At 39.9% G+C, this 16773-nt stretch overlaps 1 protein-coding gene across 5 annotated transcripts in view; it reads left to right on the top strand.

Moving 5' to 3' along the window:
• Window positions 1-16773, top strand: part of LOC129985332 (chordin-like) — a 203516-nt gene that overhangs the window by 115103 nt on the left and 71640 nt on the right. For 4 of the 5 annotated variants that reach the window (XM_056095317.1, XM_056095318.1, XM_056095316.1 and 1 more), the window contains exon 4: window positions 555-626. The exons of the other annotated variant lie outside the window; for it this stretch is intronic. In XM_056095317.1, coding sequence (XP_055951292.1) covers window positions 555-626 — 72 coding nt within the window. The remainder of the gene's footprint in view (window positions 1-554; window positions 627-16773) is intronic. 5 annotated transcript variants of the gene reach the window in all.

Genomic DNA, 16773 nt, shown 5'->3' with positions numbered 1-16773 from the left:
TCCGAACCAAATCTCTTTTTCGGTGTGGGATGATTACATGTAGTGTAAAATGAATGAATAAATACTTAACCTTTTTCAAATACTGTAAACTTAAGTTAGAAATAATAAAAAATTACATATATTGTATGTTATTTTTTTATATTAAGACTCTTATCTAATGAGAAAGAAAATTTTTCTTTTTCTTTAAAAATACCAATAAATTGACGTATTTTACATTTTTAAATGTCATTTTATTATTTTGTTGCAGTTTTGAAAATCTGTGGATCTGATATATACTTGGTTTTAGCTTACGATTTCTTTTTAAAAAAGGAAAATATGAATGAATGGGTAAATTTTTTTAAAACGAAAGGCAATGGGAAAACTTGACTTTCATTCCCAAAAGGGTTAAATTGCAGCCGAATCACTTAAACCATACGCTTGGCACAGTATTGGCTCTTGCACTGATAAACCTAGCAACTGAATTTTTTTAAAGTAAAGATAAAATTCGTATAATCCAAAAAAGTCTGTTTTTTTAAACCATGTGTGCAATTTCTCTTATCATTTCTGATCCTTAGATTATGCGGACCTGGAAGAAGACATCGCTGCCAGAAAGTTGGAATCGGAGGATGAGGAAAAGATTCTGAAAGGTAGAAGAGATCCTTCTTCTTAACAAAAAAAAATCATCTTAGAAGCATTTTAATTTATAAATTTTAATTAACACTTTTTTGATATGGAGATGCATTATTCAAATTTATTAATCTTTCCTACTTTTCAACAATGAGCATCTTAGTGAAAAAATTATTAGAAGAAATTAAATTAAATTTTAAAACACAATTAACAAAATCTGTTAGAGAACCGAAAAAAAAATGTATTGTCATTTAACTCATATGAATTAGAATGCTTCACAAATAAAATTTTCTTTGTAAGAGAAAAGAAATTATTTGTATTATTGATTATTATTTTTATGCAAAAGTTTCTTTTCTTTTTATTCCAATTTAGGCGTTCTAAGTTTCACATTCAATAAAATAAAATATTGGTTAACATTTGATCAGTACTTTTATTTCCTTTTGAATTCATTATTATGAAAATTATTAGTATTTATTATTATTTTTTAAGAAAATTGTTTTTCCCACAGATTAAATTTCTCATAAAACTTCATGCTCGTAGCCCTTAATTCTCTCTAGTTTTAAAATGTGTCTCAGAAAAGTATGAAATTCAAATTTTTGTTTTATTTGCAGTTTGAAAGTTTTGTGAATTTTTAGTATGGTGTTGAAGTCAATTGACAAAATTTAGTCCTTACATTATAAAATCGAGACTAGATTTTGCTGATGTTTTCATCTCTTTATCTCTGGTGTTTTAACTTTGCCGATATGACAGTCGAATCGTCCAAGCGAAACGACTTCCATAGATATCATTTTTTTCTCGCAGAATATATTTATCTACTGCCTCCATCCCTTATTGTTTGTAAAAGCACTCGAGTCGAGAAGAGCTGCCTGAAAGGGGACTTGTGCGAACAGACAAAAGACTTTCTGATTAGATTCGAAATGTTAGAACACGCTTGTAAAATATGTTATTTCGAATGACGACTTTTGTTTAAAATCATAGAAGACAATGGAATATTCTTCGAGTGTTGTTCGAGTTGATTAAAATATTCTCCCGAATAATTTGTTTCTTACTGATCGGTTTAAACTATTTTTGCTCCATGTCAATTCATCTGATACTTATCATTATGAATTTAGGGGTTAATTCTTCATAACTAACTTCTCACGCATATTCTTTTTGAAGATCAATTAAAAATAAACTATTTTATTAGAGCAATTCTATGTATTCAGTATAGTGTAGGCACATTTTTTTTCCAATAATTGTTTTCTGAAACTAAGTTCAAACAATAGCGAATTACGTATCGATGGTTGGTTGGTTGTGAGCTTTAGTGGCGCAAGAGCCAACCCTGGCTAAACTGCGCCAGTCGTGTGGTTAGATTATTGATGATCGTGGAATAAAAACAACGTTAAAATAATTGTATCAAAAGATTTGTAAAAGAATTACTTTAAAAGATTAAATTCCACACGGTAAAAAGTTAAAAAGTGTTATTAGATGAAATAGTAAAACCTAGATATATTCGCAAAAGTCAATGGCCTTTAAAAACTGAAAAAGATTATCATGGGGATTTACTCCCACTATGTCTGACATTGATAGTGATGAAGTTTTGAAAAAATGAATACGCTGAGTATTAAATTTTGGGCACTCAATCAACATATGACTAACACTAAAAATAGTGTTGCAAGTAGGACATGTAGGTGCCCTTTCTCCGAATAGTAAATATTTGTGCGTAAAACGCGTGTGTCCGACACGAAGACGAGTCAACCTCACATCATCTCTTCGCAAATGTAGAACTGGCCACAAACCAATTGAAGGTTTAACGGCATGCAGCTTGTTATTGGTTTTTTGATCCCAGGTTTTCTGCCATAATCCATGTACGAAATCAACAAAAGACCTCTTGACATCACAATAAGCAAGAGGGCGCTGCAAAAGCAAGGTGGCATCTCTAGCAGCTTTATCTGCCAGTTCATTGCCAAAAATCCCGACATGGCTGGGAACCCAACAGAAAAGAATTGAAAAACCCTGATTCTGGATAGTGCGCAAAAGGATGAATATTTCATGAGCAACTGGGTGTATCCGACAGTGAAAATTAGAGAGCGTTTGCAATGAACTCATGCTGTCGCTATAAATGCAAAATTTGCTATGAGTTGAAAGTAATATTTTCTGAAGAGCACAGAGGATAGCTGTGAGATCAGCAGTAAATACAGAGCAAGAGCTCTCCAGACGATAACTGTGGATATCAGATCCAATTACTACTCCACAGCCAACATGTTCGTCTGATTTTGAGCCATCAGTACAAACTGGAATGTAAGATCCATACTGATAGAGGTGAAAGTAAAACATTTGTTGGAAAATAACTGGTGGAGTTTTAGATTTGTCAAATCCAGAAAATGGGTTAAGGAAAGTAAATTGTGGCAGATCCCAAGGTGGAAACGCTAATGGATCATTAGTCAGAAGAGTTATATTATCAAAGCCAGAGTCATGAATTATTTTTTAACTCTAATACTGAAAGGGAGGATGTGAGAGGGCCGAGCATTGTAGGTCGTTAATGAAATACGATTTCTGGGAATACTTTTCGATCGGAAGCTTACTTTCCTTTCGCATATCGCATACCTTCGGAAAAAGTGCGAGAAATCCCCGAATATCCTCAAGGTACTTTTTCGTACGTCTTGGGGTGCTGATCGTACGTCTTTAACCCATCTATATCAAGCCATAATTTTATCTGGGATAGACTACGGGTGTTTAGTATATGGCTCTGCCAGTCTTACTGCACTACGTCGACTAGATACTGTGCATCATTCCGCCCTCCGAATATGTTCAGGGGCTTTCCGCACATCGCCAATCGAAAGCCTTTACGTCATATGTCATCAAATGCCCTTGTCTTTACGCCGAAAGAAACTTGCACTGCAGTACTACTTTCGAGCTCAGTCTCTCCAAAATCATCCTGTAACTCGTATGACCATTCCTGTTTCCCTTAAAAGAATTTACAATGCTCGCCCATCTCACATTCTTCCCTTTTGTGAGAGAATCAAAAGCGTACTTCATGATTCAGGGCTCCAGTTTTCTGATGTCGATCCAATAGATTTTCAAATATTTTCACCTTGGGAAATTCCTCAGTTTTCCTTTTTGAATTGTTTCTCTGAATTTAATAAAGCTACAACTGCCCCAATTATTTTCCAACAACTTTTTAATTCTCATCGTTCACAGTATGCCTCCTATTTTCCAATATTTACTGACGGCTCAAAGTCGGACGGACATGTTGGATGTAGTGTCGTCTTTGGAGACGAAATACACAGTTTCCGTATTCATGCATAATTTTCAGTTTTATCTGCGGAGTTGCTGGCGATTTTATGTGCTATACAAAAGATCTCTCTTGCCTCTGAACGACAATTTTGTATTTATACGGACAGTATGAGTTCTTTAGAAGTACTCCATCATTTTAACTTTCATCCGTTCGCTATTAAGATCTTGGGACTTTTGCAGACCCTCCATCATAGGGGCTTTGATATTTTATTTTGTTGGATCCCTAGTCACGTTGGAAATGAACAGGCCGATCACTCTGCTAAAACTGCATCTACCTTTTTTCATTATGAATCACCTTACTGCGATATTCAAAAATCAATTGCAAAACATATTTTCCTTTTGTGGCAAGAGACATGGGATAAACAAATCCATAATAAACTGCACGTCATTAAGCCTTCTATTTGTATGTGGCCAGCTTTGCCTATGCTTGGCCCTGATGTTAAATTGACACGCCTTCGCATAGGGCATACTTGGTTTACGCATCGACATCTTCTTCTCAGAGAGAGACCACCGGTTTGTTCTCGATGTCATGTCGACCTTAGTGTGAAGCACATTTTAATTGAGTGTCCAAATTTTAACTCCTATCGTATTCGCTTTTTTAACTCAACATCATTGACTCTTCACGACTTAGTAGGTGAAAAATATCACCCTAATATTTTTAACTTTTTGAGTTTTATTAGGTTTTTACATCGGATTTAGTACATTTTATCTTTGTATTCAACATTTAGCCTATCATTCAACTTGTATTTTAATGTTTTATGCACTGTTTATATTTATTCCTTTTTAAAATATTATCATATGCTCTCTGTTTTTTATTTCCTGCTCAAGTTTTTACGTATGGTTTCATTATCTTTTCGTCATGTTATATGAAATTGTCTCCATCTTCGAACTTTCTTATTTTAACTGTGTTTTTTTAACTTAACTTTTTGCTTGGCGCAGTATGGCCAGATATGGCGTTTGCGCCGTAAAACAACACAAAACCAAACCAAACCGAGCATTGTAGAGTCGGAGGAGAGACAGAGGAAATAGAACTTTGACAAATAGGGTGACGGGAGACTGATAATGTACGAAAATAGTACTGTGCTGAGACTTTCTTTCGACGCAAATCGAGAGGCAGTTGATTACAAATTACATAAAGGCTTTCGACAGGGGAAGTACGGAAAGCTCCCGAGCATATCCTCAGAGCCGAATGATGCATGGTATCTAGTCTGCGTAAAACAGCAGACCGAGCAGATCCATACACCATGCATCCATAATCTATGCGAGATAAAATGAGTGCAGTATACACATGAAGTAAGGTGGTGCGATCGGCTCTCCAAGGCGTATTAGATAATACCTTGAGGATGTTCAAAGATTTCTCACATTTCTTCCGAAGATATAATATATGTGGCAGAAAACTCAATTTTCTATCGAGAATCATTCCTAAAAACTTCATGTCATTCACCACCGGAATGGCAATGTTTTTAATATAGATAATTGGATCTGGGTGTAAATTTCGCTTCCTGCAGAAGTGCACTCAACGACTTTTCTCAGGAGAAAATGTGTGTCCATTATCGTCGCACCATGCTACTAGCTTATTCACTGCGTTTTGCAACTGCTGCTCAATAAAGTTCATATCAGATCCTTGGCAGGATATTTGTAAGTCATCAACGTATAATGTTCCGCGAACAGATGATGGTAAATGATGTAGTATTTGGCTAAGATGAAGTATAAAAAGAGTTACGCTAAGGACGCTTCCCTGTGGAACACCCTCAGCTTGGTTAAAATAATCAGAATAACAATTTCCTAATTGAACACGAAATGTTCGAAAGGATAAAAAGTTCTTTAAAAACATGGGTAAATGGCCTCTAAAATTAAGATTAAAAAGCGTTTGGAGAATGCCATATCGCCATGTGCGATCATAAGCCTTTTCCAAATCAAAGAAAATGGAGACAATGTGGTTACGATGAACGAAAGCATTACGAATTTCGGTTTCCAGTAGGATTATATTATCAGAGGTTGATCTTCCTCTACGAAAACCACTCTGCAATTGCGGTATGCCGCCTTGTTTCTCCAGTTCGTAGACCAAGCGAGCATTTACCATGCGCTCGAGCGTTTTGCATAAACAACTCGTCAGTGCAATAGGTCGATAACTAAGAGGATTAGATGAATCCTTGCCAGGCTTTAATATTGGAATCACCAGAGCTTCTTGTCACTGAGAAGGGAATTGATGCTCAATCCATATTCTATTAAATAAACATAACAGGTTGGAGAGCGATGTAGCATTTAAGTGGCGAAGCATGCTGTAAGAGATTCCATCTGGACCGGGACTGGTATCGTGTGTCTTAGATAAAGCATTTTTCAATTCATCCAAACTAAATTCAGCATTATAGGGAAGAAAATTTTGAGCAGAAAAGTCCAAAGGTAAATTTTCTACACGATTCTTAGTCGCTATGAAAGTAGGACTATATGAATCTGCTGAAGAAACTTTAGCAAAGGTATGACCTAAAGTATTGGCAACATCTAATGGACAAGATATATTCGCATTTCCTGTGTTGAGTACAGGAATGGAGAATTCTTTGTAAATGCCATTAGCGGCCGTGATTTTCCTCCATAGAAGTTTGCTTGAGGTTGAAGAAGTAATGGATGAAACAAATTTGATCCAGGATTCTCTCTGGCTTTGACGACGAATGCGGCGAGCAAAGGCTTTGGCTTGTTTAAAAGCGATAAGGTTTTCTGTGGTTGGATACCTTCTGAAAACATTCCAGAGTTTCTTTTCTCTTTTGCGACTGTCACGACAAGCTTCATTCCACCACGGTCTGCAATATTTCCTTAACCGTGGGGAACTCTTAGGAATACTCTGATCTGCGGCGTTAATTAGGCAGTTGATGACATTTTGCACCGCTTCTGTAATGTCTGTCTCATTGACCATAGAATCAGTGATATTTGCTAACTGCATGAACTTATCCCAGTCTGCCCGCTGGAATAGATACCGTGGTGGATAATTATTCGCCCCATCTCTATCAGAGTAAGAGACTATCAAAGGAAAGTGATCACTGTCATACAAATCATTTCCAACTGCGAAATTCAGCAGTGGTAAAAGATCAGGAGTGCAGATTGCAAAATCAATACTATGGAAGCTACGTGTAGGCTCGTGGAAGTACGTTTTTTCTTCATTATTGAACAGAGACAATTATTCGAAATAAATTGTTCAATCTGTCGCCCACGAGAATTTGTAACTTCCGAACCCCACAAAGTGCTATGTCCATTAAAATCGCCTAACAAGATAAATGGTGATGGAAGCTGGTCAACCAAATTGTCTAGATCACTTTGACTAATAGTCCGTTGAGGTGGCAAGTAAATGCAACAGACCGTAACCAAAATTCGAGAACGAACCTGCACAGCCACGGCCTGTAAAGAGGTGTGCTTGGATAGAGATTAGAAGTGAAAATGCAGACACCACCTGATGGGTGGGTGCCGGAGATAATATCTCTCCGAGTACAGTTATAGCCACGAAGTTTCAGAGAGAAATCAGACGATAAGAAGGTCTCTTGAAGTCCTATACAAATAGGATGAAATTTGTTGATGAGATGTTTAATGTTATGGAGTTTCGAACGAATGCCGCGACAGTTCCAAGAAAGGAAGGTACCCATTAAGAGGTTTTGGAAAGAGAACTAAAAGCAGAAGAATGAGGAGTTGCTGTAGTGTCGCAACTCATTTTCAAATCATCCTCTTCCTCCGACGGATGGAGAGAGATGAGTTCAGAACTTTTAGGGGAATTGCCAAAAATGGATGGCAAATCTTGTTGAACAAGGCCCCTACTGGCCAGTCCTAAAGCGATTGAATTTTTCAATGTAGATTTTTTGAGCTTTGTTGGCAAATCAGCTTGTGACAGGCCTCGTTTTGAAAGTCTTAGCGACAGAGATTTTTGAGATTTGGTTTTACCTTTACGTCTCCGAGTGTTTGACGATTCAGGAGCACTATTTGAAACCGAATCTGAATCTGCACTGGAGGACTGTGCTTTTTTGGATTGTTTTGTTTTTTCAGAACGAGTTTCTGGAATATTTACTGGTTTAAAATTTTTTGCAAAAACAGATGCGTAGCTATTACTTGGGTTAGGAGTTTGAGATGTTACCTTGCGCCTTGCCTCTGGATAGGAAATATTTTCTTTGAATTTAACAGTTACAATTTGTTTTTCTAATTGCCAACGTGGGCAGAGTCGAGAATAGGCAGTGTGATCGCCTATAGGCGAGAATAGGCAGTGTGCAATTAATGCACTTTTCAGACGCGGCACACTGCTGACTGTCATGGCCCTTTTCCGAACAACGTGCGCAAGTTAGAGTTCCACGACAGTTTGATTTTGCATGAACAAAACGCTGGCACTGAAAACAACGCAGAGGGTTTGGTATATAGGGACGGGCAGGTAAATTTATATACCCAGCTTTAATAGATTCTGGCAGTTTTGGGCCCCTCAGGGGCTCACCTACTATAGGTGAGTACGGGTGTCCCAATCCCGAGGTACCCAGGGATCTTGACTCCCTTTCAGTTCGCTCTCCCCTACGCCTTCTGCTTTCTGCTGTGTCTTTCCTTCCCTCGACGGCAAGGGAGGGAGCTCTCCATGAGAAGCTGTCGCCGCTCTGTTTGCTTCTTGCTTCTCATGGACAGCCAAAACCCCACGTGTTGGCCGTGCGTGGCAACCCATTAGAAAGACGGGTGGTGCACTGTGGTCCCCTGTGCATCAATCGGCTGGTAGCTGGTCACCTGAGTGGCTAGTCTGCTAGGGATCAAGCAAAGGGGTTACTCCTTGGGCTTGGCGTTAAGGGTGGTCACTGTCCCCGGGGGTAACTCCGAGCGTATAGGTTCCGGCTAGCACCAAGGTAAGCGCCGAGGCTGGGAAGGGCTAGAGCCGGTGGCTGCCTTCCCTTGTTGGGCTCCGTGGTGGGCGGTGCCGTCGGGCCTGAAAGACTTCTAATATCGTATGGGCAAATCCAAACGTGCTCCCTTCAGTGGGCAACCAATTGTATCAAATGCATTTACAAAACACTTTGAATCATTTTTCGTGATTAAAAGAACCAAAGATGAAGAAAACTTTCATACAGTTTCACCATTTTTAGTGGAAAAAGCTATATCAAGCACTGTCGGAGAAGTTGTTTCAATTCGAAAATTACGTTCTGGAGACTTGCTTGTGGAAGTGAATTCCCGCAAGCAAGCTCAACAACTGCTGAAATTGAAAGCATTAGCAACGATACCAGTAAATGTGAGTGCACATCGAACGCTTAATTCATCCAAAGGTGTTATAACCTGCGGTGAATTGTTTAATGTTTCACTGGAGGAAATAACTCAGAAACTAAGCTCGCAAGGAGTGACACATGTCCGTCGTATTACTATTCGACGTCATTATCTCTCAAAATGATCTTAACATTCTGGTTGATCAACTTCCAGTGCCTTTCATACTGCTAGGTGACTTCAATGGCCATAGTACTATGTGGGGTTCTGATAGAATAAATTCTCGCGGGCGACAGATAGAACAATTTATTTCTGATAACTGTCTCTGTCTGCTCAATAATAACGAGAAGACACATTTCCATGAACCCACAGGTACATTTCATTCTGTTGATTTGGCTATTTGCACTCCTGCACTTTTCCCCTTGCTGAACATTACAGTGGCAAGTGATCTATACAATAGCGATCACTTTCCCTTGATCATATCCCATGCTCATGAGAACAATGCGACGCAATATCCACAGACTTACGTATTCCAGAGAGCAGACTGGGGTACATTTACTAGGAAAGCAGTGATTACTGATGAAATGGTTACTTCTACTAGTATTACCAATGCGGTTCAAAATGTTATCGACTGTATCATTAGTGCTGCGAATGCTACAATTCCTAAGCGCTCATCATTTCCACGAAAATATCACAAACCGTGGTGGAACGACGCTTGTCGTGAAGCTTATAGGAACCAAAAGAGATTATGGGGGATCTTTCGAAGATACCCTACAACTGAAAACCTCATTGCATTTAAAAAGGCAAGAGCAAATGCGCGCCGTATACGACGTCGAAGCCAAAGAGCTTCATGGATAAGGTACGTTTCCTCAATCACCTCTACTACATCCAGCGCCCAAGTGTGGCGGAAAGTCCGGGCGGCCAATGGCATATATAGAGAGTTTACTTTTCCTGTATTAACCGTTGGATCGTCTTCTTACTCTTCCCCATTGGACATTGTGAATATCATGGGTCAAACGTTTGCTGATATCTCCAGTTCTACTTCCCCCCTCAGGGGCTCACCTACTATAGGTGAGTACGGGTGTCCCAATCCCGAGGTTCCCAGGGATCTTTACTCCTTTTACGTTTCCACTCCCCTACGCCTTCTGCTATCTGCTGTGTTTTTCCTTCCCTCGACGGCAAGCGAGGGAGCTCTCCATGAGAAGCTGTCGCCGCTCTGTTTGCTTCTTGCTTCTCATGGACAGCCAAAACCCCACGTGTTGGCCGTGCGTGGCGACCCATTAGAAAGACGGGTGGTGCACTGTGGTCCCCGGTGTATCAATCGGCTGGTACCTAGTCACCTGAGTGGCTAGTCTGCTAGGGATCAAGCGAAGGGGTTACTCCTTGGGCTTGGCGTTAAGGGTGGTCACTGTCCCCGGGGGTAACTCCGAGCGTATAGGTAACCGATTAGCACTATGGTAAGTGCCGAGGCTAGACGTCTAGAGCCGGTGGCTGCCATCCCTTGTTGGGCTCCGTGGTGGGCGGTGCCGTCGGACCTGAATCATCTATAATATCGCATGGGCTCCTCCAAGAAATCTCCCTTCAGTGGGCATCGCAAAGTACCTAACCTTTTTACCAACCTTCCACAATTTGATCGCTTTTTTATACTTAAAAGAATTTCTGACAAAAACGAAACCTTTAATTCTGTATCACCTTTTCTTGTGCAGAAGGCTATCTCTGCAACAATTGGTGATGTTATTTCAACACGTAAAATGCGTTCTGGTGACTTGCTGATCGAAGTCTCCAACAAAAAGCAAGCACAGCAAGTAATGAAAATGAAAGCTATAGCTCATATCCCTGTAACCGCTGCCTCTCATACATCGTTAAATTTTTCAAAGGGTGTAATCACATGTGGTGAATTGTTCAATGTTCCCCTTGAAGAGATCACTGCGGAATTAAAATCCCAAGGAGTGACCCATGTACGCCAAATTACAATTAGGCGGGATGAACAACTCCTTCCCACAAAGCATTATATCCTTACATTCCACAGACCAACAATCCCAGAATTTATATATGCTGGATATATTAAACTTCCGGTTCGACAGTATATCCCAAACCCTTTGAGATGTTTCAAATGCCAGCGTTTCGGCCACTCGAAGATTAGTTGCCGCGGGACACTAACATGTGCCCGCTGTGCAGGAAAAGACCACGATAGTGAACAGTGTAACGCCCCCGAAAAATGCGTGAACTGCGGAGGCTGCCACGCATCATTTTCTCGAGCCTGCGAACGCTGGAAAATTGAAAAGCAAATAACTTCGATTAAATTTAAAGAATCAATTTCTTATTCTGAGGCAAGACAAAAAGTATTAGCTCAAACCCCCAAACCTGGTGTGAGTTATGCTTCCGTTGTAAAAACACCCTTTTGTGCAAACTGTAAATGCACAAACTGTGTGAAATATAACTCCCAAACTACAACTGTCAAAAACTCTTCCGATTCTGAGATTGAAAATTCACCATCCAGTGCACCAGAAACTAGCAAACCAGTCCGATCGAAATCGAAATCAAACTCCAATTCTCAAAGAGCACTAAAGCTAAAGCTGTCAAAACGGGGACTCTCACCAAAAGAACTAAGAACGAAGTTAAAAAAATCTGCAACACAAAGTTCTGTCGCTTTGGGACTTGCGACGAAAGGTAATGTCCATAAGGACTTAACGTCCATCTTTGGCTCACCTAAAAGTCCCGATTCCATCTCCCTCCATCCGTCTGACGAGGAGGATGAATTGCAAATGAGTTGCGATGTTTCGCCAACTCTTCATAACACTTGCCATATTAAACTCAATTCTTCAGTTACTTGATGGGAACTTTCATCTCTTGGAACTGTCGTGGTCTTCGGCCCAAAGTTGTTGACATAAAGCATATTCTTAATCAGCTCCATCCTGCTTGTTTTGCTTTTCAGGAAACATTCCTGAAACATGACATTGCTGTGAAAATCCGTGGTTATAACTGTGCTCGGAAAGATGCTAACACTGGAAATAATCCTTCTGGTGGTGTTTGCATCTTAACTTCTAACCTCTACCCGAGCTCTCATTTAAATTTACAAACTTCCTTACAAGCTGTGGCTATTCAAGTCCATATACGGACCCTTGTCACAGTTTGTAGTATATATTTGCCACCACATGCTGTCATTAACCAACACGAACTTAATAGTTTAGTGGACCAACTACCCAAGCCGTTCTTGCTTCTTGGCGATTTTAATGCTCATAGTATTTTGTGGGGTTCGGAAAGTACAAATTCTCGTGGGCGGCAGATTGAACAGTTTATCTCTGATAACTCTCTCTGTCTGCTCAATCATGACGAGAAAACCTATTTCCATGAACCCACACGTACATTTCACAGTCTGGATCTGGCTATTTGCTCTCCTGATCTCTTTCCGTTGCTCAGTTTTACAGTTGGGAATGATCTCTTTGGTAGTGATCACTTCCCCTTAATGGTCTCCTTCGTTGATAGAGGCGGCGTGACTTCCTGTCCCCCGCGTTTCCTATTCCAGCGGGCAGACTGGACTGCTTTTGCGCAACAAGCAATAATTTCGGAGAATATAGTCAGAACGACTAATATTACAGAAGCTATACAAAATGTTGTTGACTGCTTAATTGATGCTGCGAACAATACAATCCCCAAAAGCTCCCCACGTCTGAGAAAATTCCCGAGACCGTGGTGGAATGAGGCTTGCCGCGACAGTCACCGAGAACAAAAAAAGCGGTGGAATATTTTCCGTAGATATCCCAAAACAGAAAACTTAATTGTTTTTAAACGTGCCAGAGCTAATGCTCGTCGTATTCGTAGGCAAAGCCAGAGAGAGGCTTGGATTAATTTCGTCTCTTCCATCACAGCCTTTACTTCTCCGAAACTACTCTGGAAGAAGGTTAAGGCAGCTAATGGAATTTACAAAGAATTTTCTATTCCTGTTCTTGAGACGGAAAATGGAAGTGTATCTTCCCCATTAGATGTCGCCAATGCTCTGGGATATGCATTTGCACAGGTTTCTGCTGTTGACTCGTATAAGCCTTCATTTTTAGAAATTAAAAATCGTGCACAACAGAAATCGTTGTGTTTTTTCACTCGAAAATCCCTTCCGTACAATTCGGAATTTAAAATGCACGAACTACTAACGGCGTTGTCGAAGACTCGTGATACCAATCCTGGTCCTGATGGAATCACATATAATATGCTTCGCCATTTGTCAGACACTTCTCTTTCTAATCTGCTAATTTTATTTAATCGCATATGGATTGAACAGAAGTTTCCATCACAATGGCATGAAGCTATTGTGATTCCAATCCTCAAACCTGGCAAGGACTCCTCTAACCCTCTACACTATAGGCCTATTGCACTCACAAGTTGTCTATGCAAGACACTTGAGCGCATGGTTAACGCTCGTCTTATGTTTGAACTGGAGAGGAAAAAATGCATCCCGCTGCTGCAGAGTGGTTTTCGCCGAGGACGCTCGACTTTTGATAATATTGTTTTACTCGAAACTCAAATCCGCAATGCATTTGTCCGTCGGAATCATCTAGTCTCTATCTTCTTCGACATAGAAAAGGCCTATGACCGTACCTGGCGGTTCGGCATTCTCTCTACGCTTACAAAGTTTGGATTCAAAGGAAATTTGCTCATGTTTTTAAAAAACTTTTTATCGTTACGCACATTTCGTGTTCGGGTCGGTAAATCATATTCCGATCCTTTTATTCAAGCTGAGGGTGTTCCACAGGGAAGTATCCTCAGTGTTACACTTTTTATCTGTCATTTCAGTCAAATTCTTAATGTTTTACCCTCATCCATTCAGGCTACTCTTTATGTTGACGATCTTCAGATCTCCTGCCAAGGAAGCAACATGCGTTTAATAGAGCGCCAGCTTCAGGTTGCAGTTAACAAACTTGTGGGATGGTGTGATGAAAATGGACATACTATTTCTCCTGAGAAAAGTCAATGCATTCACTTTTGCAGAAAACGGGCCATTCATTTGGATCCTTCAATCCATATCGGGAATAATGGAATACCTGTGGTCAATGAAATAAAATTTCTGGGAATAATATTTGACCGTAAGCTCACTTTCCTTCCGCATGTCTTGCATCTGCGGAAGAAGTGTGACAGATCATTAAACATTCTTAAGGTACTTTCTAAAACCACTTGGGGAGCAGATCGCACTTCCTTGCTGCGAATTTACGAAGCAATGATTTTATCTCGTATGGATTACGGATGTATGGTCTATGGCTCTGCGCGTTCTACAGTCTTGCGTAGACTTGATACTGTACACCATTCTGCTTTGAGAATTTGTTCTGGAGCATTTCGAACCTCACCAATGCATAGTCTTTACGTTCTCTGTCATCAGCTACCACTCGATTTACGACGTAAAAAACTGTCTGTCCAGTACTACCTTCGAGCTTTGTCTATTCCGAAGCACCCCTTGTCCTCTATGACATTTCCGGTTAGTCTTCGGAGACTTCATAACGCTCGACCTTCCCACATTCTCCCTTTTTGCGAGAGAGCTAAATCTCTCCTTCACGATTCGAAGCTCCATGATAAGGTGATACAGACCTCTGATCTCTTTTCCTTCCCCCCTTGGAAAATTTCTCAGTTTTCCTTTTTAAATCCCTTCTCTAGTTTCGAGAAGCAGAATACTGCCCCTATTATCTACCAGAATCTGTTTAATTCTCATCGCTGTCAGTATCTAGATCACCTAAAGGTTTTTACGGATGGCTCAAAGTCAGACGATCATGTTGGTTGCGGTATTGTTTTTGATACCGATACATTCAGTTATCGTCTAGATACATTGATTTCTGTTCTATCTGCTGAATTATTAGCGATTTTTTATGCTCTTCAGAGGATTTCACTCTCTTCTGATCATAAATTTTGTATCTATACTGACAGCATGAGCTCATTGAAAGTACTTTCTAATACTCAAAATCAGATTCATCCGGTTGCCTTGGAAATCCTGGATCTTCTAAGGATTCTCCAAATCAGGGGGTTTGAGATACTTTTCTGTTGGATTCCGAGTCATGTCGGAATCATTGGCAATGAACTCGCGGATAATGCTGCAAAGAGTGCGTCTTTACTTATTCAGAGAGACATCCCAGTCAGTGATGCGAAAAAGGCAATTCAACGTCATTTTTATTCACTCTGGCAGGAGTCATGGAATGTTCAAATAAATAATAAACTTCACAATATAAAACCTATCATTTCATCCTGGCCTTGTTTACCAGTGCGAGAGCTAGATGTTAAATTATCTAGACTCCGCATTGGCCACACACGTCTTACTCATAAACATCTTTTATTCGGCGATCGAGCCCCATTCTGCACGAGGTGCAAAATGATTTTAACAATTCTTCACCTTTTAGTTGAGTGTCCTGATTTTAATCGTCATCGTTTAAGATTTTTTAATACTTCAACAGTGGAAATGCAAATGCTTGTCGGGGAACATCCCCACAAAAATCTTTTTAAATTTTTAAAAGAAATTGGTTTTTATCATATTATTTAACATTTTATTATGTTATCATTTTTTATATCTTGTTCACTATGTTAAGACCTTGCCATGTAATTTTATCCATCAGTTTCTACTTTTATATAATTTTACATAAAAACACAGTCGTTATATTTTAACCGTATGTCTGGCGCAGTATGGCCAGGTTTGGCTTTTGCGCCACTAAACGTCACAATCCAATCCAATCCAGTTCTACTTCCTGTAATTCAGCTTTTCTCAAGAAAAAGAGACGGGCAGAACAACTAAAATTAAAATTCGAAACTCGCAGTTGCTTTTCATACAACTGCACATTCCGGATATATGAACTAAAGAAGGCTCTCTCTCGGGCACGTGATACTAGCCCAGGTGTTGATGGAATAACATACAGCATGCTCCGCCATCTGGATGAATCCTCTCTCTTTCATCTCCTTCACCTCTTTAACAGAATCTGGAATGAGCAAGTGTTTCTAGAACAGTGGCGAGAGGCGATTGTGATTCCTATCCTGAAGCCAGGGAAAGATCCGGTAGATCCTCTGAACTATAGACCGATCGCTTTGACTAGTTGCTTATGTAAAACATTCGAGCGTATGGTCAATTCACGTCTCATGTATGAAATAGAGAAAAAAGGTTGTATTTCACCCTTTCAGAGTGGATTTCGTCGAGGTCGATCCACAGTTGATAATCTTATTCACCTTGAATCTCAAATACGCAATGCGTTTGTTCGCCGAAACCATCTTGTTTCGATATTTTTTGACATTAAAAAGGCTTATGACCGTACATGGTGCTATGGTATTCTTAAAATTTTATTTGATATGGGGTTTAGGGGTAACCTGCCTGTTTTTATTCAAAATTTCTTAGAATTTCGTAATTTTCGTGTTCGTTTTAACCAAACGTTATCTAATACTTTTATCCAACAGGAGGGTGTTCCTCAAGGAAGTGTATTGAGTGTCACCCTTTTTATCCTTCATTTAAGTCAAATCCTCAAAGTCATACCATCATCTGTCTCTGGCACATTGTATGTCGATTACCTACAGATCTCTTGTCAGGGATCTAGTATGGCCTTAATAGAACGACAACTTCAGAAAGCTGTTGACAGGCTCATAGACTGGTGCGATGAGAATGGGCACACACTCTCCCCTGAAAAGAGCTGTTGTGTCCATTTCTGTAGAAAACGAAGCCTCCACCTAGAC

Source organism: Argiope bruennichi, chromosome 9, assembly GCF_947563725.1.
Source record: "Argiope bruennichi chromosome 9, qqArgBrue1.1, whole genome shotgun sequence".
Taxonomy (NCBI): Eukaryota; Metazoa; Arthropoda; class Arachnida; order Araneae; family Araneidae; genus Argiope; species Argiope bruennichi.
The sequence above is the reverse complement of the archived record's forward strand: the minus strand, read 5'-3'. Positions and strand labels throughout refer to the sequence as shown.